This window comes from Nicotiana tomentosiformis, chromosome 8 (assembly GCF_000390325.3).
Source record: "Nicotiana tomentosiformis chromosome 8, ASM39032v3, whole genome shotgun sequence".
Taxonomy (NCBI): domain Eukaryota; kingdom Viridiplantae; phylum Streptophyta; class Magnoliopsida; order Solanales; family Solanaceae; genus Nicotiana; species Nicotiana tomentosiformis.
The window spans coordinates 30,243,899-30,267,784 of record NC_090819.1 but is presented as its reverse complement, the minus strand read 5'-3'; the positions used below and the strand labels follow the sequence as shown (position 1 = coordinate 30,267,784).

At 36.1% G+C, this 23,886-nt stretch overlaps 1 protein-coding gene across 3 annotated transcripts; it reads left to right on the top strand.

Moving 5' to 3' along the window:
• The first annotated feature begins 4,373 nt into the window (after positions 1-4,373).
• Positions 4,374-7,929, top strand: LOC104101982 (squamosa promoter-binding-like protein 8). Of its 3 annotated transcripts, none has more exons than XM_009609558.4 (4): positions 4,374-4,574; positions 5,512-6,218; positions 6,971-7,131; positions 7,434-7,929. In XM_009609558.4, exons 2-4 carry the CDS (start codon positions 5,548-5,550, stop codon positions 7,526-7,528), a joined length of 927 nt encoding a protein of 308 aa, XP_009607853.1. In that variant the 5' UTR covers positions 4,374-4,574; positions 5,512-5,547; the 3' UTR covers positions 7,529-7,929. The 3 variants fall into 3 exon arrangements, with proteins under 3 accessions (XP_009607853.1, XP_009607851.1, XP_009607852.1); XM_009609556.4 differs by lacking the exon at positions 4,374-4,574 and adding an exon at positions 5,076-5,275 and having other exon boundaries at positions 5,518-6,218; XM_009609557.4 differs by lacking the exon at positions 4,374-4,574 and adding an exon at positions 5,076-5,275.
• Positions 7,930-23,886: the final 15,957 nt, after the last annotated feature.

The following is a 23,886-nucleotide window of genomic DNA, read 5'->3' as shown; positions in this document are numbered from 1 at the left end:
AATCACTAATATATTATCAGTGTATAAAAATTAAAACCCTAATAATTTTAGGCATATGAGTTATTTGTAGTTTGCCCTTCTAACCTATACGGTTGGAACATCAATCCCGTTGAAGTTCCTTCTATAAAGTAGTTTAGCCTTCTCTATCCCTATTTATGACAAATAAATCGGTTTTTATGGATGTACATGAAATTTATTTATATCTTATTATATTTTTAACACACTCTTCATTCCGGAGCTAACTTATTTTTATTTTTTTCATGTTTCAAGTACATGAAAATTCTCTTCTATAATAATTGGCCGTGAAACTTGAACCAAGACATCTAGCTGGCGTTTGTGCAGAGATTCCCAAACTTATTCTGAAATATCTAATTTGGGTGAAATTTGGTTTGAAGATGAAAATATGTTTGGACATCTGTTTTGGGTGAAGTTTGGTTTGGAAAAACATGAAACATGACTTATACCCACAAGTTCTAAAAATTATCACAAATACCCAACAATACCATTATCAATAACATTCATTATATTATCGCAAATCATAGTCCTGAACATAAATAAATTTGATAAAAAATTATTATTTTTATAATGAACTACATGATACACTATCAGATGACCGAGAAGACGAAGCAACATCGTTACAAAATAATAAATGGTGGGCTCTTTTATAAAATACAAAAGTTTGGGGTAATTTTTAAAAAATATAATAGTGATATTTTGACCCAAAACCAGCTATTGAGCTGGTTTTGGGATTTGGGATATAGGATTTAGCCAAAATGTAGGCAAAATCTATGGCCAAACAAGTGTTTGCCAAATAAAACCCAAATTTATTTTGACAAAATCTATAGCCAAGCGGGTCCCTAGTGGCGCTCGATTCATGTTGAATTTTGGATCATTTCATGTAAAAGTTTAATTTATAATAGTTATAACGTAACAACATTCCTACGTTCTTAACTCTAATTTTAAGAGTTAAATTAGCTGATGGTACTTGTTAAATTAGTGTCTCTTAAGAAGGTACCCCATATAATATGTTGACAAACAGCATCGCTAAAAGATAAACCATGACCTCGACTCTCTAACAGGGTTGATGTAGTGATTATTGAGGGGGGCTAACCTAATACATACAGCTAGATGGAAGAAGACTGTTGCGGACATGTGGCAAGGTCAAGCTCGGATTATCAAGTCATTAAAGATTGAGAAGTAATAACGTAAGAGTTTAATTTGTGTGCACTGACAATATAAACTTATAGAATCCGATTCCGAACGTCTTAATTCCAAAAGTAAGAGTATTTAGAAGAAACATGAGGAAGTACTTAAGAACGAGTTCATAATACATAACTTTGCTTCACTCTTTAGTTATTGGTGTAGTATAGGTGAAGTCCGTCGATACATTCAAGCTTCTTGTTATGAATGGCGAGACAACTTTTTGAGAGCTACTCCCTGAAGTGTGTTCACATTCAGACAGCTTGAATGCGATTATTCGTGTAATTTATGTTGGGGATTTTAACTTATGATATGATATAATAAGTTAAAATGTATTAATAATGTAAAAATACATTATACAGTGAGAGACAATATAACATCTCCTGTCTAGTACTAGGACAGAAAAAATATCTGAAGAGCTAGTTACATATTTCGCATTGTGGAGACCTTATTATAAAAAATCAAAAATACATATAAAACCGAAAAAACTTTAAAAAATTGAGTTTGATAAAAGTGACTTTATTGATTTGATTTGATTTACTCAATTATCAAATCAACAATAAATTTGAGTTGGTAAATAAAAAAAAATTAAATCAATCCGACTTATACACATCACACTATGATTGTTCAATTTAAATGTTGACGAGGGTTCATCCTCCCCGCCCCAACCTATCAATGAGGCTCTGATGTTGGCTGTGAGTGCGTTCGTCTAGGGCTGGGGGTATGATTGAACTCCTAACTTCCTTGCCTCCTATCTTAGATTCAAAATTTTCTAGAGCAATAACTACTACTACTATGCTATTACCAAATCAATTGGGGTTGGCTCAAGACCAACTCAAGAACAAAAGCAGGTAGAAAAGTTTCTTTAGATCCCAAAAAATTGATGAAGAACATACAATATACTTTTATTATATAATTGTTTTTTGGAGTAACTTTTATTATATATAAGTATCATTAGTACATAAAAGGTTCCAAATTTTATAATTCCTATTTTGGAATTTAGTTGAGGTTGTTCAATGTGTTGGAGTGCGAACAAAGTCCCATATTGGTAATTGAAAAAATTGAGAACCTACATATAAGGTGAAGAGATCTCTTAATGGTGTGAGACATTTTAGGAAAACTTTGCGAGTTTAGCCCAAAGCGAACAATATCACACCGTGTTAAGAATGTATTTGGGCTAGTTTAGCTCAACAATTGGTATTAGAGTCCACGTTCAACAGGACGAGTATGAAGATGGCAAAATGATGATTTGGGGCGGTGCACACACAAGAAGAAGCTAGTTGTGGGTTTCGGTTGCCATAATACTCTAACAATATGGATGACACACAGTGAATCTCAGAAATTGACCCGTGGATCGTGGCAATGGTCACATGAAACTTAGTTCGAGGGGAAGACACGTGAATTGTGATAGTGAGCCACGTGAAACTTAGTTCGGGGGAGAGATTGTTGGGTGTGCGAACAAAGTCCCACATTGGTCGCTGAAAAAATTGAGAGCCTACATATAAGGTGTAGGGATCTCTTAATGGTATGAGGCCTTTTGAGAAAAACCGTACGGGCTAGGCTCAAGGCGGATAATATCACGTGAAATAGTACTGGCTAGCCAGTTTTCGGACTGGTAATTGAAAAATAGCCAGCGTTTGCAAAGTGATTGAAAAATATCCACTATTTTGCTACATCACAGAAAGTTCCAGCATAATATACTAGAGATTGATGCACCTGTGTATGAACTTCTAGCATATTCTGTTGGAACTCCACTACACAGAAAGTTCCAGCATAATATATTGGAGATTGGAGTACCTGTGTATGAACTTCCAGCATATTATGCTGGAACTTTGCTGGAAGTTCACATGTAAAAAATTCGAACTCTAGTATATTATACTAGAATATTTTTCGGATTTTGAACAGTGTTTTCGTTTAAATTTATTTTTACGTAGAAATTGGCTAAATTTCGATTACTTTTGAAACTGTGGCTATTTTTCAATTACCACTTGTAAATCTTACTATTTTTGAATTTCGCCTCAATATCACACTATATTAAGAGTGTATTTGGGCTAGTTTAGCCAACACAATAAATGTAAAAAGAAACACTTAATATGTAGAACAAAGCATTTTGATGACAATAATATGATAACAGTGAATCAATAAAGTCTCTTGAAGAATTTGTTTAAGTTGATTGAGATATGTGGCGATCAAGTTGTCTTTTTACTTCAGAATTCAGGATCTTAACTATATATTCTAAAGGTACGAAAGTATTTTTCACATTCTACTTAGTGCTAGATAATTGAGATCAATTGATAAATGATAATTTGAAAAATGAAAAACATTATCTTAATGTTGAAAGAATTTTAAGTTGCTTTGAAATACAATTTCTAAACACTAAAATACTTTTGGCAAAACTAATGCTAATTAATCATAGTATACAATGCACGACGACACCTTAAGGTATGGATCTTTCACTTTCATTATTTGCTATTTTCGCTTGGAAACTCAGAAAGATTGTAGATCTTTTAGGCAACTTATTTTACTTCATTCCTTTCTGATAACTTCAATCATCTGATCATGTGTTACCGCAACAAACTAGTGTATTTTGATGTCTATGTAAGTTGACTGTCAAACAATCTATCAACATTGTCTTATTTTTAAATCTTTTATGTTTGTTATTTGTATCTTCCGTCAAATGTAATCATTTTCTGTCTGAATCTTGTAAGCTTTGCATCCATCTTAAAATGCATTTTAAGAAACTTTATCTTGTAGATATTGGGCCTTAGGGGCCCAACACTTGCTCAAATATACAGACAACTGTAAAATGTAGTTTCACATCAAAAGTAACCTGAAGCTGGATTTTTAGAAAAGTTGACTCAAAATTTTGACAAAAATATTTCTTAAAATTCGTTTAAAAGTTTAAATTTTCAAACACTAAATTTCCTCTCTATGATAATGTTGGACTAAATTGCCTCTCTATGATAATGTTGGACTAAATTGCCTTGTATAAGACACACGCAGCATTATTTGGTCCCTTCCCAAACGCCACAAACTTTCAAGATAAGAGGCTTCAGAGAAATTTCCTAGCACAAGAAAGGGTAAAATAGTCATTATATAATTGCACATGTTTACACAATCAGTAGTCTCTGAGCAAAGCCGCCTCATCGGTCAGTAGTTATTCTCAGCTAGAGAGTCCACAACGGAGAGAGAGAGAGATAGAATTATTGAAGAAAGAAGCTGATAAAAGTGTGTGATATTAAAAGTGTGATTCCTTTTCTTTATTTTCCAAGTGAGTTGGAGATTTGTGGATGGCCAAATGTTAATTGTACTATAGGGTTTGTATTGAATGGCTTACTTTTATTATTATCTCTTGAGTTCCAAACTTCCATAAGGTGAGTACTTAACTCCTCTCCAAACTCCATAACCAACTCTTTTCTCTTTCTCTCAAATCTCAAGGAACTACTTAATTAATTCACTCAAAGAAACAACTCCCTAATACTCCGACATGTCACTAGAACCTCAAGCACCAACTTAATTTTTCCTTTAAAGATAGAGAAAATTCTACTTAATATTTTGTTATATATTCTAGTCCTATAAAGCCTACTCGAAACTCTCACTGAATGATAAAAAGTACTCTAATCGTTTCAATTTATAAGAACCTGTTTAATTGGACATCGCGTTTAAAAAAAAAAATGAAGACTTTTGGAATTTGTGGTCTTAAATAATTCAAAAAGGGGCCTAGAGTATTTGTGTGGTTATAAAAGCTTCTCATTAAGGATAGAATTGTAAATTTAAGCAAAATTATTTTTAAATTTAAAAATGAATAATTCTTTTTGAAACGGAGCAAAAAAAATAATACATTTACTAAACTTAAAAGGAGGTAGTAATAAAGTCTTTGGCTTGCAGCCTTTTCAACTCATATAATCTTCTTCTTTAAAAGCTGGCAGATTTCCTCCATCCCCCTCCCCCCACCCCCTACTCCACCTTACCCCGTTTCCCACTTCAAGAAATACCCCAACTATTCTTGATTTTTAGACAAAGATGGTGTAGTTTCAAAAGTCATAGTTTACTGTGAAATATTTCCATATAAGAGGTATTAGTTCAATTGGCACTGCTTTCTCTTCTCCTCCTCCTATCCCTTTCCTTAGTTAAAAAGAATGTTCAAAAACTGTTTTTATATTTGTAGACGGCTTATCAGCATCGTGAAAGCTTATAGTCTAGTTATATCGATGAAAATTATTTGATTCGCAATTTCTAAAAATTATTTCTTCTTCATTTTTTTTCTTTGTATTTGTACACAACTTAATAGTGCAATTTGTTTTGTTATAGGAACAGATCAAAGCAGCAAAAAGAATAATATTAGCAATGTTGGACTATGACTGGGGAGAACAATCATCGGTTATGCTTTCAGGGGAAGAACCAAATCAAGAAAATGACCAAAATCACCATCAGTTCTTTGACCCTTTTGCAAACACTAGTCATCAAACTTTCACTGAAAACCCATCTTTACTAAATCCCCAACAACACCATTTTCTTAACACAAGTCACCAACAACAAAATCACCAATTTTTTCACCCCCATTTGAACAACACTAGCCTTTACGACCCACGTTGTGCTTATGAAACCACTAATTATAACACACACCACCCACCCACTCAAGGGTCCATGCCCTCACTGCACCAACAACCAAATACTGGGTTCATAATGGTCCCAAAAAGTGAACCACAGTTTATGGGTGGTGCCCCCGGGGTTCGTGATTTTGCGAGCACGAGTCGGATTGGATTGAATTTGGGCGGGCGGACTTATTTTTCTTCGTCTGAAGATGATTTTGTGAACCGACTTTATCGACGTACTAGAGCAGTGGTTGAAGGTGGTTCAGTAGTGAATACTCCTAGATGTCAAGCTGAAGGTTGTAATGCTGATCTAACACATGCCAAACATTACCATAGGAGACACAAAGTTTGTGAATTTCACTCCAAAGCTGCTACTGTTATTGCCGCTGGCTTGACTCAACGATTCTGCCAACAGTGTAGCAGGTTGTATTTCTCTAAAATACATACATCACTCTCTCTACAAATACTTCCATTTTTTCCATACGTTTTTTGCGGTATCCAAAATTTAGACGCTATATATTCTGAGTTTGTACATATATATAACTATTACTGTTTTGAGTATCAAACAGTTTCTTTTAATACTATTATATATATATATATATATATTTAACTATGTTAGTAGTAATTTTCCCCCGTAATATATAAATTTTATTTTAAAAAAATTGAAGAATTTTTGCTCCACAATCAAGTGTCTTGACTTTGGTACTCCAAAACTGTTCACATAAAATGAGACTGAGGAATGTTATTCAATCCCAAAGTATGTTTGACATTCCAATAACAAGATGAACAGAAAATGTTGTTCGAACGGGAGGAAAATGATAATATGACGAAAATGCACTTGGGGTGTGTTTAGGAGCAAATGATTGGAGTTTTAGAAGTTGAAAAGTCGTACAAGGGGGTTGATCCCGAGGGCATTTCAGTCCTTAGAATTATGTTCCCCCATGAGTTTGCTACCCCGTTTTCCCGTATTACGTACTTGTTTATTTTTGCTACTTATAGGAAATACAGCTTTTTCCATTTTGGTTACTGAATTAAACACTCATCAGCTTATAATCAACACACGAATGACCTTAGTACGATTCTCTATTTTAAAATTCCCTTACTGTTGCATTTTAGTATGATTTATTATTATTATTAATAATAATAATATTCTTGAAATTTTTTTAAAAACACAGGTTCCACCTGCTGTCGGAATTTGATAACGGGAAGAGAAGTTGCAGGAAACGTTTGGCAGATCATAACAGAAGGAGGAGAAAAAATCAACAAGCAAACATAGAAAACAGCAATAAGTCTCAACTTGACAGTACCAGAAATTCCTCATCCGACAGTCTTGCAAGTAAGTTTTTGGTTATTAATCTCCTTCATTAAAAAGGAATTAGGAAAGAAATTACAACATGATACTTGATATTTTGAAATTTTCTTACTACGAATTTAAGTTATGAGTATATACTAAAGCTTACAGATTATTAATGTTGTTTAACCTGTCATAATATGTTAGTTACCATTTTTATCAGGTTATCAGATTTTTTAACATATATATATATATATATATATATATATATATATATATATATATATATATATATATAAAATTACCTTATAAGTAAGCTGATTTTGCTATTCTGATTTGATTTTTAGGGTCTCCACCAGATTCAGGAGCTCATTCTTCATCAGTGACAGTGGCAATTTCACCACCAAGAATCTCACTGGATTGTTTTAGGCAAAGACCATAGCAAAAATGCTGCTGCTGCTAGCCTGCTACAACATTATTTCATCATTGACAAGTTCATGACTTTTCTTCTCCAATGGGTGACTCCATGATCTGCTTCCTTTTACTTCTGATTTCAAGCTCTAATGGCTACTACCACTACCAAGTATTAGTACTAATTACTACTATTTAATAGGTTAAAATGAATGATTGAAGTATTAGAATTATGTTAACCCCTTATATTTTGTCCCACTTTCTATTAATTCCAATATCTTTTAGTATTATAATGATGTTAACACATTAATTCCAATCTCGTTCACAAAAGATTGGGATTTGAGTTTTAGTATAGGGGGACTGCTTTGTATTGTCACTTGTAGAAACATATTAATCTTGAAAATGGGAAAGGATTGAAATTGGTTTTCCCAATTTGTACTTTGGAATTCTATATCTATTTGTCTAAACCTAGTTTAACTTCTATATGCTGATAGTTTAAATGAATTTTATTACTATCAGGTCTGTAAAAGATAAGCATAACTAAATGCTTATAATAAATACTAGAACCATTTATTTAGAAAATAAAGAAGATAACCTACTATAACAAGTAACAATTACAGTACTGATAATGTTAAAACATTTTTAATTTTTTAAGCGCCTATATATTAAATCGATCATTCGTCTATTTGGAATACATTTGTGCTATCTGTACAACATGTTCTTTTACAATTTATAATTTAAGAAAATAACCTTTTTAGATCTCTTAAGTATAAAAGACAGATCTTTTATGTGTAGAAGTAAATCTCCCAAATATGAAAAAGGATAGAGTCATAAAACTAAAAATAAGATTGACCCGACTAATTCATAGTTGGATATTGTTTTCCAAGAGAAATTAACTCAACGTGTTTCCAAGAGAAAGGGACACTTTCTTTTTGGTTACAAGAGCTGGACATGGCAGGCAAGCTCATGCAGGTGTATTACCATTTCTAGTGTATGCATTATTTCTCTTTTGTCTGGTACTTTGATATTTTTTCCTGGAAAGTGGCAGTAAAAAAAAGAAGGCTGGGTAAAAATAAAAAAAAAGTTGTCTGCTACTTCCTTGGGGTAAAAAAAGAGGTGAAACTGATTGCTATTTCCATTGATGAATATACTGTTAAGGGTATAAGAGGTCCACGAGTCAAGCTATCTCCTGCATGGAGGCTATTTTTGATCAAGTTTTTATTATGTGGTGAGGGTCCACTAATCACTATATACAATTAAGGACTTGAATGAACAATTCCACATCAATCTTTATTTCATGGCCTTTCACGCCAAGACAATTACAGATTTATGTTGGTATATTTATTACGAATATGTACGTCGCAAAATTTTTGCTATATCAAATTTATGCACGTTGTGACTGACTTTTGTGTTAAGAATATTATTTTTTCTAGTAGTACTCTTTTCATTTTCTTAACTTTGTAAAGAGAATTTTGATGATGTTTATTCTCATGTGGAGGTTGGTGGGTGAGTGAATGAATACCCTTGTGTGTGGACAGTCTTTGTACGTAGGGTTATATGTTTATTTTTGAGATTTCCTATAAGCCACAATATGGGGTTGTCTGGTTTGGGTATTAGTTATGGAGGAATCGTAATGCATAGACTAGTTATTAGGAATTAATTCTTTTCGAATGCTTTAATTTTGTTGTATTAAAAATTATTCATACTATTTTGGTTTTTGGGCGAGGATTAAATTCGTTCAAAGACCAACCAAACGGCTCCTATGGGTTCAGACCAAGTATTATTAAAAATATTATTATTATTGTAAAAGTACAGATTTTGACGAAGACCGAAGATAAATAACATGTCAAATATTGCAGTTTACCAACTATAATAAGTTTTAAAAGACTACTATTGTATGTACAAGTGATATCCCTGACATATATAAAGACTTAATTCCAAAAAATATGTGCAATTGACATATATATACTCCACTTATTTCCTGTGTAGTAATTATGAGTTGGTTTGTCTTTTGTGTCTCATCATGGGATCTTCAAATAGGTAAAAGATTCTCTCAGGAGAGCTGAAGTAGAGGTTCACTTCAATGTTTTCTTAGTAACTACACAAACTTTGAACCTTCGACGAAATTTAACAACACATGTAACCAGATTTTTGCCTCCTTTCCTCTGCACATTGAGCTGATTGAGAGTTGAATTTCTTACTCTTCTTTTCATGTCATTTTCAAAGCAACTATTTTTTCTAATTAATTTGTTACTAATAATAACATTGTTCAGTATAAATAAGCATGATTACAGATCTTTGTATATCTCTCTCCTTCTTTTCTAGGCTTTATTTTTTATCATTTATTCGGTGACTATCTCATCTAAAAGTTTAAAATTATTTTAAAAAGCTTCACTTTTATTTACTTAAATTATGTCCTCAATAAGTTCACTCACACACTGGCCTGATTTTTCTTCAAGAGCCAATTGGACGTGGGAATTCTTTTAATAATAGGTTACAATGACACATCTGTCTACTTTGATATTATATTGAATTGTATGTCCATCTCATCTGAAAATTTAAGTTGTTAGAGAATGCACACTATTATATAATTAACTATGTCTTTAACACAATTTGTCTCTTTATATAGTTTTTTTTCGCCTAACCTTCTTTTCTGCCAATGCATATTCATCACTTTCACAATCACTGAAAATCTTTTACCTCCACAACGGATTTCTATTTCAATTTATAGATAATAACTTCTAGTATTTGTTGGATAAACTAATGGATATCTCAAAAAGTGTTCCTCATTAATAAGGAAGAACTCTATTTTTCACTTTATAAAGAATTGTCCCTCTAATTTGCTAGTAAAAAGCAAGAAGCGCAAGACAAAATAAGTTTAATTTCCCCGAGCGCGCGCAAACCTTATCCAAACAAAACAACAAAATCTTAACGCCAAACCATTAATTTTACATTGACAACCTAATTTATAGAGTAAATCACAAAACCAGTATAAAAGACAGAACTTTATTGCATCACATTATAAACCTTGGAATAGCTTCGCTTCATGGGTCCTGCATGTGGTCCAGCACATACAAAATTTGCTCGATTTACATGTCGGATCCTAAATTTGAGTCCATCAAACTGAAAAGATGGTGCCAGCTTCTCTTGTTATTTATACCTATACCCCCTTTGATAAAATCCTGCGAATGAAGTGACACATAGCGAATATGTTATGAGTTCATCTAACTGGTAACTTTAATTTAGATTTTCTATTTATTTAAAAACTCACAAAATAAGTATAAAAAATAAACTTCAAATTTAAAATATGAAATGGTATATGATGGAATTCTGAACTCGAACCGGTCAAATTCAACTCTTGTATATGCCTCTTGATGTTGGGTTGTTCCCTATTGTCCAGCCAAAGGTCCCATGACCTAATTCAATTCTTTTTGATATTTGGTTTTTATTTTTAATTAGTTTTGATTCCTATTTAGAATTGATTTTTGCTTTAAAGAAAGTGTCATTCATTGCTTACAAATAGAGCAGCCATCAGAGAATTATATTATTTCAGGCTCATTGTTATTAGTTTTTGAAAGACTTTAGCACATAAGAGAGGTTTGAGAGAGCAGCCTCTTTGAGAGAATAAGAGAGAAAACCTTGTTCCATTGCTCCAAATATTTCTATGCACACTAGCTGTCACGACCCAAAATCCCACCAAAAGCCGTTATGGTACCTAACACACTTGGTAGGCAAGCCAACTCTCACATCAACAACAGAATTCAGTTATTAAGCCGTTAACTGATTCATAACATATAAGCAAAAGCAAAGTATCATATTACTCAAATATCAAATGTGCATAAATCTCAGACATGGTCTACACATGACCACAACTGTCTCAACAACTCTTCCAAAACCCAAGTATCACAACTAGTCACAAGAATCTAATAAGGGTACAAGATGTTTACTGAATATAAAGTTCGTCCGAAAATAACAAAGATACAAAGACATATATAAGAGAAGGGAAGGATAACTCTATGTGCTGCAGATCAAATCAAGTAAGCAGCTCACCACGAAGTCTCCTATAAGCACTCCTACTCAGCTAGATGAATGCCACCAAAATCAATCTCAGAACCTGCACAAAATATGCAGAAGTATAGTATGAGTACAAAATACTGTACTCAATAGGTATCGAATCTAACCTCGAAGAAGTAGTGGCAAGGGGTCAATAGTTGGACCTACTATCAGCTTAATTATCATAAGAGGCATAATCAACATATGGAATAAAATATGATATTATCAATCAAGTCTACCAGCAGAAGCACAATAAAGCTGGTATGTAAACATGCTTTCCAAACAAGAGATAGCACACAACATCATATATTCAAATCTTTTATAATCATGATACGAGTCAAATAACAATCAGGTAAAATAGGAGCCACTGCATTAGTTTAAGCTACCAATGCACGCGCACAATCCAATATCAATTCTCACTGCATATCTGCATAAACCCAACACTAACAAAGTGCCTAAATCAATACAAATTTGAGTAACATATGTTTTTAGGGCCCAAAGTAACATGTGTAATTATATGACTCTAGACGAATGGTACCAAATCCAAACGCCGTTGCAGCGGGCAACTCGATCCAGAAATATTCCTGTGACAGCATTCCACCCAATTCATATAAATATCCATGATGTCATGCCACCCAATCCACATCTAATACCTGTGGCGGTATGCTACCAGATCCACATAACATCTTCAATAACCAATATTCGCTCATAATATCTGTGGTACCAAAATTCTTATCTTTCCACAATATTCAGCTTTCAAACTTATAGATATATGTATGAGACACTATAGTTAAAGGCACCGAATCATAATAATAGAAATACGGATAAAAGCACACAAGGAGAAAAGATGGCTATAGCCAATCATATAATTCAGTTATCTCAACAATTCAATAAGCAATTTCATTGTTCAAAAGTTTTATCATAGTATTCGACATGAATTAAATAAGCCATTTAACCACCAAATTATAAATCAATAAGATAAGTATATGACTACAACTCGACAAAGAAGCTCAATGTGGCAAAATAATCATTTATTCTTAATTCATAAGTGATAACCCTAGGCATACTTCTAAGCCACAATGTCAAGTCATCACATTGTCATAGATAAAATGTGAATAAGAAACCCACATAGTCTAAACAAGGCATAATTATAAGCCTATCATTTATTGGATATGGCCATAACCTCGATACACATATACGCTCATCACTTCACATATACGTGGCTCCTAAATCAAGCAACAAATAACAAATAGATCATATATGAGGAGAATTCCCTCTTACAAGGATAGACAAAAAGACTTAACTTTATATAGTAGTCTTCAACCTTATAAAATAGCTTTTCATTTCAAATCAGCCTCCAAACGAGTCGAATCTAGTCAAATACAACTCAATAACATCAAACAAAGTCATAGGAACCAATTCCAAACAATAAAGCTTTAATCTTAAATCAAATCTCTAAAAGTCAACTCGGGCTCATATGGTTAAAACCCGAGTCAAGGGTTAGATCCCGATTATTCATAACCCCACGAGTCCAAATATGCGATTAGATTCCACAACCGAATCCAAATTGACTCCCAATCCCCTAATTTATAGTCTCCAAAATTCTAGACAAACTCCCCAAATTTGTAATGACCTGGCCGATCATTTTACCTTTTAGATCCTCATTTCCCTATTAAGACTTCCCATATGTGCTTTTCCTATTTTATGACTTGCGGGGACGATTGGTTTGGTTTTGAAGGGTTCAGGTTGAATTCAAAACACTTAGTTCCATAATAGTGGCCTAAGGTGGCCAAGTTTGACTTGAATCAACATTTTAAGTAAACGACCTTGGAATCGGGATTTGAAGGTTCCAATAGGTTTGTATGGTGAATTTGGACTTGGGTGTATATTCGGATCGAGTTTCAAGTGGACCGAAAGTGTTTTAGCGCTTATTGTTCGAAGTTGGTAGCTTAAAGGTTTTAGAGTTATCTAAGTTTGATTTGAAGTAGACTTTAGTATTATTGATGTCCGTTTGGAAAGGTTAGTATAATGATTAGTGACTTGTGTGTAAAATTTGGAGTTATTTCGAGTTGTTTAGGTATGTTCGACGTAAGTTTGGAATTCGGAAATTTGGATTAGTTCATTAAGTTTGAATTGAGGTGCGATTAGTGGTTTTGATATTATTTTTTATGATTTTAGGCCTCGAGTAGGTCCAAATGTATTTTGGGATTGGTTGGCATGATTGTACGGAGTCCCGGGGGCCTCGGGTGTGTTTCGAGGAGCTTTAAGTTTATTTCCTTCATGTTTGAAGTTGCTGGTTTTCTGGTACGCTGGTGTTCATTGCGATCGCGTAAGGGCTACCGCAATCACAGAGTGTGTGTTGGTGGTGAGTGATAGTTGCTCCTTACGTTCGCAGTTGGAGATTTGCGTTCACGGAGAATTGGGGGCACTGACGTCGCGTTTGTGACCAGGGAGTTGCGTTCGCGAAGAGGAAGTCCGGCTAGGGGGATGTCATGCCTTTTTCCATTGCGTTCGCGAGTAGGCTACCGCGATCGCGTAGGCACAACAGAGGTAAGTATTGCATTTGCGTAGATGAGGCAATAACTTGGCGTGAGATTGATCTTTGCGATCACGAAGTAGGTCCCACGATCACGAAGGGTAACACTTGAGAAGAATACAAGTTTTAATAAGGGACTTAGGCTCATTTCACCCATTCTTTTCTTGGCTTGGGGCGATTTGAGAGCTCTTTGAAGGGGAAGTTTCGTCAAGTATCATAAGGCAAGTGATTTCTACCTTTTATGAGTTAAATACATGGATTAAGTATAAATTTTAACATGGGAATTAGTAGAATTTTGGGGTTTTGTTGAAAAACATAGAATTTGGTAAAAATGGGATTTGACCATGAAATTATAACAACCCGATCGGTTATTTTGAGCTCTAGCAAGCCGTTTAGAGGTTCAAGGACTTGAGTAGCTTCACTTTATGTATAACGACTTGCATGTGTAGTCAAATTTGATTTTTTGGAAGTTCGGAGTTGATTTGGAAGGATAATTCTCAATTCGAAAGCTTGTTGGAGATTGACCAAGGTTATACTTTTGAGTAAGTGACATCGGAATCGGGATTTGAAGGTTCCTTTAGGTTCACAAGGTAATTTCGGACTTGGGCGTATGTTCGGTTTGAGTATCGGATGGTGCAGGAGCGTTTCAACACTTATTATTGGAAGTTTGCATTTTGAAATTGGCTAAGTTTGACTTATAGTGGGCTTTGGTGTTATTGAATTCCGGGTGGTGTTTCGAGACCTTGGATAGGTTTTTCAATGATTTGAACTTATGCGTGAAGCTTGGTTATGATCCGGAATGTCTAAGTGTGATTAAGACGAGTTCAGTGAAGTTTGAATGTTTGACAGTTAAAAGAAGGATATCGTCGATTCGTGGTTTTGATGTTATTGTGGCATTTTGAGACTTTAAATAAGTTTGGATAAAGTGAGACTTGTTCGTGTGATTAGACGAGATCTCGGGGGCCTCGGGTGTGTTTTGGGATGGTTTCAGACCATTTTCCTTTATTTTGTGATTGCTGGTTTCTGGTATTAAGGGTGTGCATCGCGATCGTGGAGAAAGATTCGCGATCGCATATTGTTGTTTAGGCGATCGCGGCTGTAGAGTCGCAATCACGATGCTTGATCTGGTTGTTCATCGCGATCGCATGGAAAAGATTGCAAACACTAAGTGTTAGTGAGGGGGCTTGGTTTGGAGGGTTGCTCTTCGCGATCGCGGGAAGATGTTCGCGATCTCGAAAGGTGAATTTCTGAGGTTGGAGGCTTGGCCTTCGCGTTCGCAGAGCTGGGCTCGCGTTCGCGTAGGCTTGTCAGGTTGAGGATCACGATCACGAGTGGGGCCTCACGTTTTCGTAGAAGGAATTCGTGAGTGAGGCCATTTGACCTTCACGATCGCGAGGGTGTTTCCGCGATTTTGGGCGATTTTGGAGAGCCATTTTCATCATCTTTCATGAGGTAAGTGATTTTCACTTGTTGTGAGTTGAAAACTTGGATTATATATGGATTTTAACATAAAATTTGGTAGAAATTGTGGGATTTTGGAAGAAAATCTAAAAATTATATATTTGAGTTTTGATCACGAAATTGGACATGGAATAGGGAATAAATTATATATTTGAGTTCAAGGTGTTATGGGTAATGTTTATCTTCGAGAATATTCAAAATCCGAGCACGTGAGCCCGGGGGTTGACTTTGTTGACTTTTCGTGTGGAGTTGAGAATTATTTCTAATTGATTAAATTACAAGTCTTTGAGTATATTTTGATTGGTTTGCTCGTTCTTTGACTAGTTTCAGATCGTTTGGCATTGGTTTGACGTGTTAGAGAGGTATTAGAGCCGGCTATCAGATTTCAGAGCGAGGTAAGTCTCTTGTCTAACCTTGTGAGGGGGAATTTACCCCGTAGGTTCCATGTTTATCATGTGTTGTGTGTTATAGGAGATGCGCACGTATGGGGTGACGAGTGTCCATGCGTATGCTAGAATTCCTGATTATGTGAATAGCTTGACCAAGTCGGCTCATTTCACTCTGGTGGTGACTACCTATTCTTCAGAGCAGTTGGCTAAGATCTATATCCGCGAGATTTTCCGTCTTCATGGCATGCCGGTATCCATTATCTCTGACCGGGGCACACAGTTAACATCGCACATCAAGAGAGCTGTACAACGCGAGTTAGGCACACGGGTTGAGTTGAGTACAACATTCCACCACCATACGGATGGATAGTCCGAGCGCATCATTCTGATCTTAGATGATATGCTTCATGCCTGTGTTATGGATTTCGGGGTTTCTCGGGATCAGTTCTTGCCATTTGCGGAGTTTGTCTACAACAACATCTACCAGTAGAGTATTCAGATGGTTCCTTTTGAGGCCTTATATGGGAGGCAATGTCGTTTTCCAGTTGGTTGGTTTGAGCTGGGCGAGGCCAGATTGTTGGGCACAGATTTAGTTCGAGATACCTTGGAGAAGGTCATGTTGATCCAGAATCGGCTTCATACAGCACAGTCTAGGTAGAAGAGTTATGTTGATCAGAAGGTTCGTGATGTAGCATTTATGGTTGGAGAGCGAGTTTTGCTCTGGGTGTCACCTATGAAGGGTGTGATGAGGTTCGGGAAAAGGGCAAGATGAGCCCTAGGTATACTGGTCCTTTGGAGATCCTTAAGAGAGTGGGAGAGGTGGCCTACAAGCTTGCACTGACTTCTAGTTTGTCTGTAGTTCATCTGGTGCTCCATGTTTCCATGCTCTGGAAGTATCATGGTGATCCGTCCCATGTTTTAGATTTCAGCTCAGTCCAATCGGACAAGGATTTGACTTATGTTGAGGAGCCGGTGGCCATCTTGGACAGGAAAGTCTGAAAGTTGAGGTCAAAGAACATTGTTTCAGTAAAGGTGTGGTGGAGGGGTCAACCAGTCGAGGAGGCGACTTGGGAGACCGAGCATGATATGCGTAGCCGTTATCCTTAACTTTTCACCATTTTAGGTTTGTCTCTATACTTGTTCGAGGATGAACGTTTGTTTTAAGAGGGGGAGGATGTAACGAATCGGTCAGTCGTTTTGAGTATTTTAGCCTTGTTCCCCTATTTATTACCTCCTTTATGTTATATTTTGGTTATGTGTCTTGCTGGGGTGGTTGGTTTGTTTTCGGGTGAGGATCTGAGTGAATTGGGACACTTAGTCCCAAAGTTATAAGCTTAAGGTGAAAGAATTGACCGGAGTTTGACTTTTGTTTAGATGACTCCAGAAAGGAGTTTTGATGGTTCTGATAGCTTTGTATGGTGATTTTGGACTTAGGCGTATGTTCGGATATTGATTTGATGGTCCATAGGTCCTTTTGGCTTTAATTGGTGAAAGTTGGAAAGTTGAAGGTTTGGAAGATTGAGAAGTTTGATCGAGAGTTGACTTTATTGATATCGGATCTGGATTTCGGGTCCGGAAGTTAGAATAGAACCATTGTGTCATTTATGACTTTTGTGCAAAATTTTAGGTCATTTGGAGTTGGTTTGTTATGTTTCAATATTAGTTTTAGAAGTTGGAAGTTCATTTGTTCAATAGGCATTGATCGATGTTCAGTTCGTGGTTTTAGTATTGTTTGATGAGATTTGAGGCTTCGCGCAAGTTTGTATCGTATTTTAGGAGTTGTTGGTATGTTTGGACAGGGTCCCGGGGGCCTCAGATGTGTTTTAGATTGAGTTTGGACCATTTGTTTATGTTTTGAGATTGCTGGTTTTTGTGCTTCTGGTTTCCGTCACTGCGTTCGCGAAGGTCTAGCTGCGATCGTGTAGGGTCCTTGTTGGCAGATGGGAATTTGCTATTCACGATCGCATAAATGATGATGCGTGCACGAAAGGTTGGGATGTTTTGCACAGCGAACATGGGTAATGTATCACGATTGCATAGAAGGAAAGGGAGACTGTGCTGAGGCACGCGTTGTTCATCGTGTTCGCGTGAAGTAGTCCGCGACCGTGAAGCCTTGAGATGTTCTGCCATCGCGTTCGCATCTGTATTCATGCGACCGCGTAGTGTCTTTTGTGAGCTGATGTAGACCTCGGTTTTGGGCAATTTTTAAAGAGATTTTCAAGGAGTTGATCGGGGTAAGTGTTTTTGACTCGGATTTGATTATTATACATGAATCCATTATTATTTTTATCATTTAATTAGTGTTTTGAGTTGGAAAAATTACGAAATTTTATGAAAACTTCCTAAGCTATATTTTGGGGATTAGAAGGTCGATTTGAGATCGAAATTGAATAATTTTGATATTGTTGGACTCGTTATTGAATGGGTATTCGAATTTTGTAAGTTTAGTCGTGTTCCGAGACGCGAGCCCGGGGTTGAATTTTTGAGTTGACTTTTTAATTTTCTTTAAAGATTGCAACTCTATTATCCGGACTAGTGTTCTATGGTTTGTATTTATGGTATAAATTTATTCTGGCTAGATTCGAGCCGTTCGGAGTTGGATATTCACGGAAAAGGCTTACTAGTGGATGAAGTTATCTTGTTTGAGGTAAGTATCTTGCCTAACTTTGTATGGGGGAACTACCCCTTAGGATTTGGGTTAATTGTGCTATTTGTGATATGTGAAAGTCGTGTACGCAAGGTGACGAGTGGGAACACAAGATATATGTGGTATTTGACCGATTTAGGCTATTGGACTCTTTTCATGACTTTAATTGAGTTGTCATAGTATGTTATATTTTCATTGTTAGTCTATCCTTACATGTATTAATCTACCCTCACATGCCTTATTTGACATTGTTAACACTTGTTTCACCTTTTACTTGTTAATTGTTCTTATATGCTTTAAGATGAAGTTATTGTCTTCTTTATTGCCCGTTACTTCCTTAATTGTTGAATTGGTTACTTGAAGTTGTTGTTTCCATGCAAAAGCTTCTTGTTGAGTTATTGGTGTTGAAGTTGTAAAAGTCGTGATCACATTGAGGCAAAGTTGTTAATTGTTAAAATACCATTCTTGTTGAGCTATTCAATTTCAGTTTGCTATTGTTGAGACTCTTGTACACATTGTGGTGGAGCCATGGGCTATTTGTTATGAAAATATTTCTATTGTTGATTTGGCAAGTTGTGGTATATGGTTACATATGGTGCGAGTTGTGATATTGATGCGCATGCGGCGGTATAAGGATAGGGGTTAATGTGCATGCGGCGACATAAGGTGGGCTAAAGTGCGTGTAGCTATTTCAGAAAGCTGTTTTCAAAATTATTAAATGTAAGGATTACGCGGCGGTATAAGAAAAGATTGTGATTGTGTTTATTGTTGCCAATTTTCGAAGCATAAAGTATCTATCACAATAATAGCGCATGTGTCTCATTTACAATATGATTGCAGACATTATCGGGAATCTCAAGTCTCTGAAGCAACCCTCCCAGCTGCTGGTACTCATACTTCACCTGCTGACAATTTAGACTACATCCAATACCAGCAACAAGCTCATCCCAATTAAGGTGAATGATCTCAACACATCAATCGCATCCCACTTAAGGGTAATAACTTCAATCAAGTCCTATATCGGTACGTGTAGTTTCGGGTGTGGGCTGTTACAACCCACCCTTCCTCGGCTCTCTAATGATAATCCCAAAAATATTTTTTGTATACAAAGGAAATAGAAATATAACTATATTCCTCTCATAGCTTTTCATATCATATATAGCTTTATTGGAACTTTTAATCAATCACAACTTCATTATTTCATTGTCTCTCTTGGCCATTCCTAGAGTTCTTCATTCATGGCACGATGGCCGTATTTCACATTTCACACTTTCATTTATTTTCTTTCAAGGATCACTATCATGAACATCAACATATAGAACATTCTGGATATCATGACTTTAAGTTCATTTGAAATAAATGCCGTAAACACATTAAAAATACTTACAAAGGAGAGCATGGTGATTTACAATTGAAATATGGATTCAAATCATATGCATTAGTTACAACAGCCACATTTGAACATTTTTCCACTTGGGGGGGGGGGGGGGGTAATAATATGTAGGGGAAATTTGAACATGGCTCGAGTACATAAAATGTTAGGAAAATAAATTATCGGAAGCAATTCGGAACAATAGGAACAGGAGTTTGAACAAACCACATTGGAACTTTCGAGGAACTCATGGATTTCGATTCTAGAAAGGGAGTTTAGCCAACATACATTGCTTGAGCTTTCCTTAGATTACTACAACATCCCAATACTTCTAGCGATTTTAATCTATAGGAAGATATCGAAAATCAAATAATAATTAGAAGGATTCTCATGGTTTAAGGCTCTTGGGAATTTCATCAAACACCTACTATGCATAGTTGACTACAAAGCTCTACAATAGTGCTCCCTTCCTCCTCAACCGGTCTAGACAAGAATCTACTCGTAATAGTTCAATAACCCCACATACCACCACTTGCATGGCCCATTTCCCTACTCCACAGCCTACTTAAACCCATAAAATTAGCATGAAGGCTTAGGATAAAGTCTTACCCGGATAGTTGATGGTCTAGTGTGTGGCTTCCCTTGAATCTTCAAAATTGAACAAGAATTGATGACCAAAGTGGTTGGAGTTTCTTCCTCTCTCCGCGATGGGTATGCGGCCCGTAAAATAGATCTGTGGTCGCAAAACTGATAGTAGAATTGCCTCCTTCTGCAAAAATTTTCACCAATTCCTTAATGCATTCCACAGCACAAAAAGTCTGTACGGAGCGAGCTTGCGAGCCGCGAAAATTATCTACAACCTTCCAACTCGTTAGCCTACCCCGGAACCATAAAACCTTAAATTCCTTGGCGACATTTTACGGGGCCTTACAATATTATCAATAATACTCATGTTTTGGTCACTTAGGTATTTTATCAAACACCTTATGGGCGTAAAGCCTCGTAGCCCTCATTAATGGTGTTTTCTTCATGCAATTCTCATTCTACTACTTCTAGGTGATTCTACAATCCCAAACAGATGTAGCTAACACCATTTCTCATCACCGAAATGATTATAACAAATATAAGTCAACAACCCAAAACCCTAGCATAGTTCATATGATTCCCTTTATTAAACCTATCTAATATTCTCCCAAAAACTCATCAATTTTCAGATATAAATGATTAGGGAGTAGAAGCATTACCTTTTGAAGTTCAATCATCTTGCATTCGAGTTCTAGGGTTTTTTCTCTTAAAGCTGATATCTCAATCGAATATCTAATGATTTGAAGGATTTGTCCATGTTAATAAGGTGATGGAGAATTGAAATTAACATAGAATTATCATTAGAACTTTCCTTGGATGATGGAGGGACCGTGGGGAAGTTAGGTTCTTGAGAGCTCCCCTTTCTAGAGCAAATCTACGTGTCTGGGGTTGTAGGGAATGAGGTAGGGTTTATATAAGTGTACACGTCCCAAAAATCGAGGAGGAAATAAAAAAGGCTCGGATAAACATTGTCGGTGTGGGGCATCATTAGAGTCGCCAAAATAATATTGCAAGGCACATAAGAGGTCCAGAACTACACGACCTTGCAGCGTTAGGGGAGCTAAGGTTAATGCCCTGGACAGTGCCTTGCACTATCTAAGACTGTGAGTTTTCATGGCCTTGCACTTTCTAAGGCTGTGAGTTTTCATGGCCTTGCACTGTCTAAGGCTGTAAGGCAAACCTTCCATAAACTAAGTTGATTCTATCGAATTTTATACACCTCATTCTTCGACTTGATTCCAACATAACTATTTCCACCCATACTTATTTTCGATACGACATCATATGTCCAAAATGTCACATTAATAATCATTTAATGCATCTGCACCTAATCCGAATTTATAGAGCATTACAATATAGTATGAGTACAACCGAACCCTATCTACTCAATAAGCAACAAGCCTAACATCAGGCTGAAAGTAGTGACGAGCTTGGCAATTTACCAACATCCAATGCCAATAACCAATATAGAATAATAATGGTAAAGAGAAGTAACTCAAACAATGTTAGTTTCAACTTTTGCACAAACAACAGAAAAATAGGCATGTTTTTCAAGAATAGCTATAAAGGCATGAATTCGTTCATAGAGTTTTCTAAGCATAGTGTTTTTAACTTAACAATGTTTTCATGTCCCAAAATACCAAATTAGGACATCTGGTACCATCAAACATAAAGGAATAATCACAACCTGGTACTTTCTAGACAAGTAAACATGCTAAAATCAACAAATATCGCGATTAATTCGTCAAGTATATCATATCTCGGCACATGTATAGTGACTGGCACAATTTACCCTGATGAACCGTCACACATAGCATCATTAATCAGTACTATACGGGTGACTAACATAAGCCCCTCACTCAATCATGTACATTTGACCCTAAGCCTATGCTCACTGTAAATACAGACTCCAGAGGGGCGGGTCTTTGCCCAAGCGCTAATCGGATATAAGCCAACAGTCAATATTACATAGCCTAATCATGGAGCATGTGCACGCATCACCCTCTAGTAGTAACACTTAGCCCAATATAGGGCCTGGCGTACACGTCACCTCAAAATGAATAACAAGTTAGCTCTATGGCCCAAGCTCAGTCATCAACTGCTCAAGTCTCAATTAACCATATCTCATAGTACTTAGTTCAACAATGTTACACATATGAGGCATCAACAACATGTGAGAAATCATAATAAGAATACACTGAAATAGAGATATCATACAAGGATATACCATCATGACTTAGAGTATGTCTACAATTAAGGCAAACAGTTCATAACTACAAGAATAGCCCTATCAAGTCTCAAACAAATAAACACGTAGCCTAGACATGATTTTTAACATGAGTCATGACTCAAATAATCATACAAGTAGAGAAAACACAGATATAACGAGGCATGATAGCAAATAAGTCATATAATAACCTAAGGTCCACCCGATCCATGAATAACCTCAGTGCACACATATACGCCTGTTACCTAGGACGCGCTTCACCCCTAACATATCTCAAATACCATAGCCAATGGAGGAATTTACCCTCAAATCAACTTTAGATATGTTACTTACCTCAAAGCGCGTGAATCAATACTCCAAAAAGCCCTTCCCATGTGAATCGAACTCCGAAAAACTCTAATCTAGTAAAAAAACTCAATAACATCAAATAATGCCGAAGGAAACAACCCCAAACAATAAAACTTTGATCTTGAATAAAAATGCAAACGTTGACCCAAAAGGTCAACTCAGGACCGCCTCCCAGAACTCGACAAAATTACAAATTCTGAATACTCATTCGAATACAAGTTCAACCATACAAGTTTCAGCCAATTCCGAGTTCGAATCAGAGTTTAAATCCTCAAATGTCAATTAGAAGAGTATTTACATAAGTCCCTAATTTCTTCACTTAGAATCACGAATCAAACTCTAAAATCAAGCTCGGGATCATAAATAATAAATAAATCCGAGTCAAACACACTTACCCAAATCAAAATCGTGAAAATCCCCCCAAAAATGCCCAAATTTGAGCTCCTAATCTCAAAATATGATGAAATAACTCAAACCCTCAAAATAGGATTTTTAAAGTCTGCCCAGGGATCCTCTTCACGATCGGGGGATCTCCTTCGCGATTGCGAAGCACAAGTCAAAGCTGCCTCCAGAGACTCTTCGCGAATGCGACATTCTGCACGCGATCGCGATGCACCAACGCCCAAGCTTACGTGAACATGACTCCCTTTAGCGAATGCGAAGGCTAAGCCATATGACCTCCCCAGCCAGATTCATACACTACACGAACACGATCCAAAAGTGCTATCACGACACAAAAGCATGAATGCGAAGCTTTATCTCCCCATATTC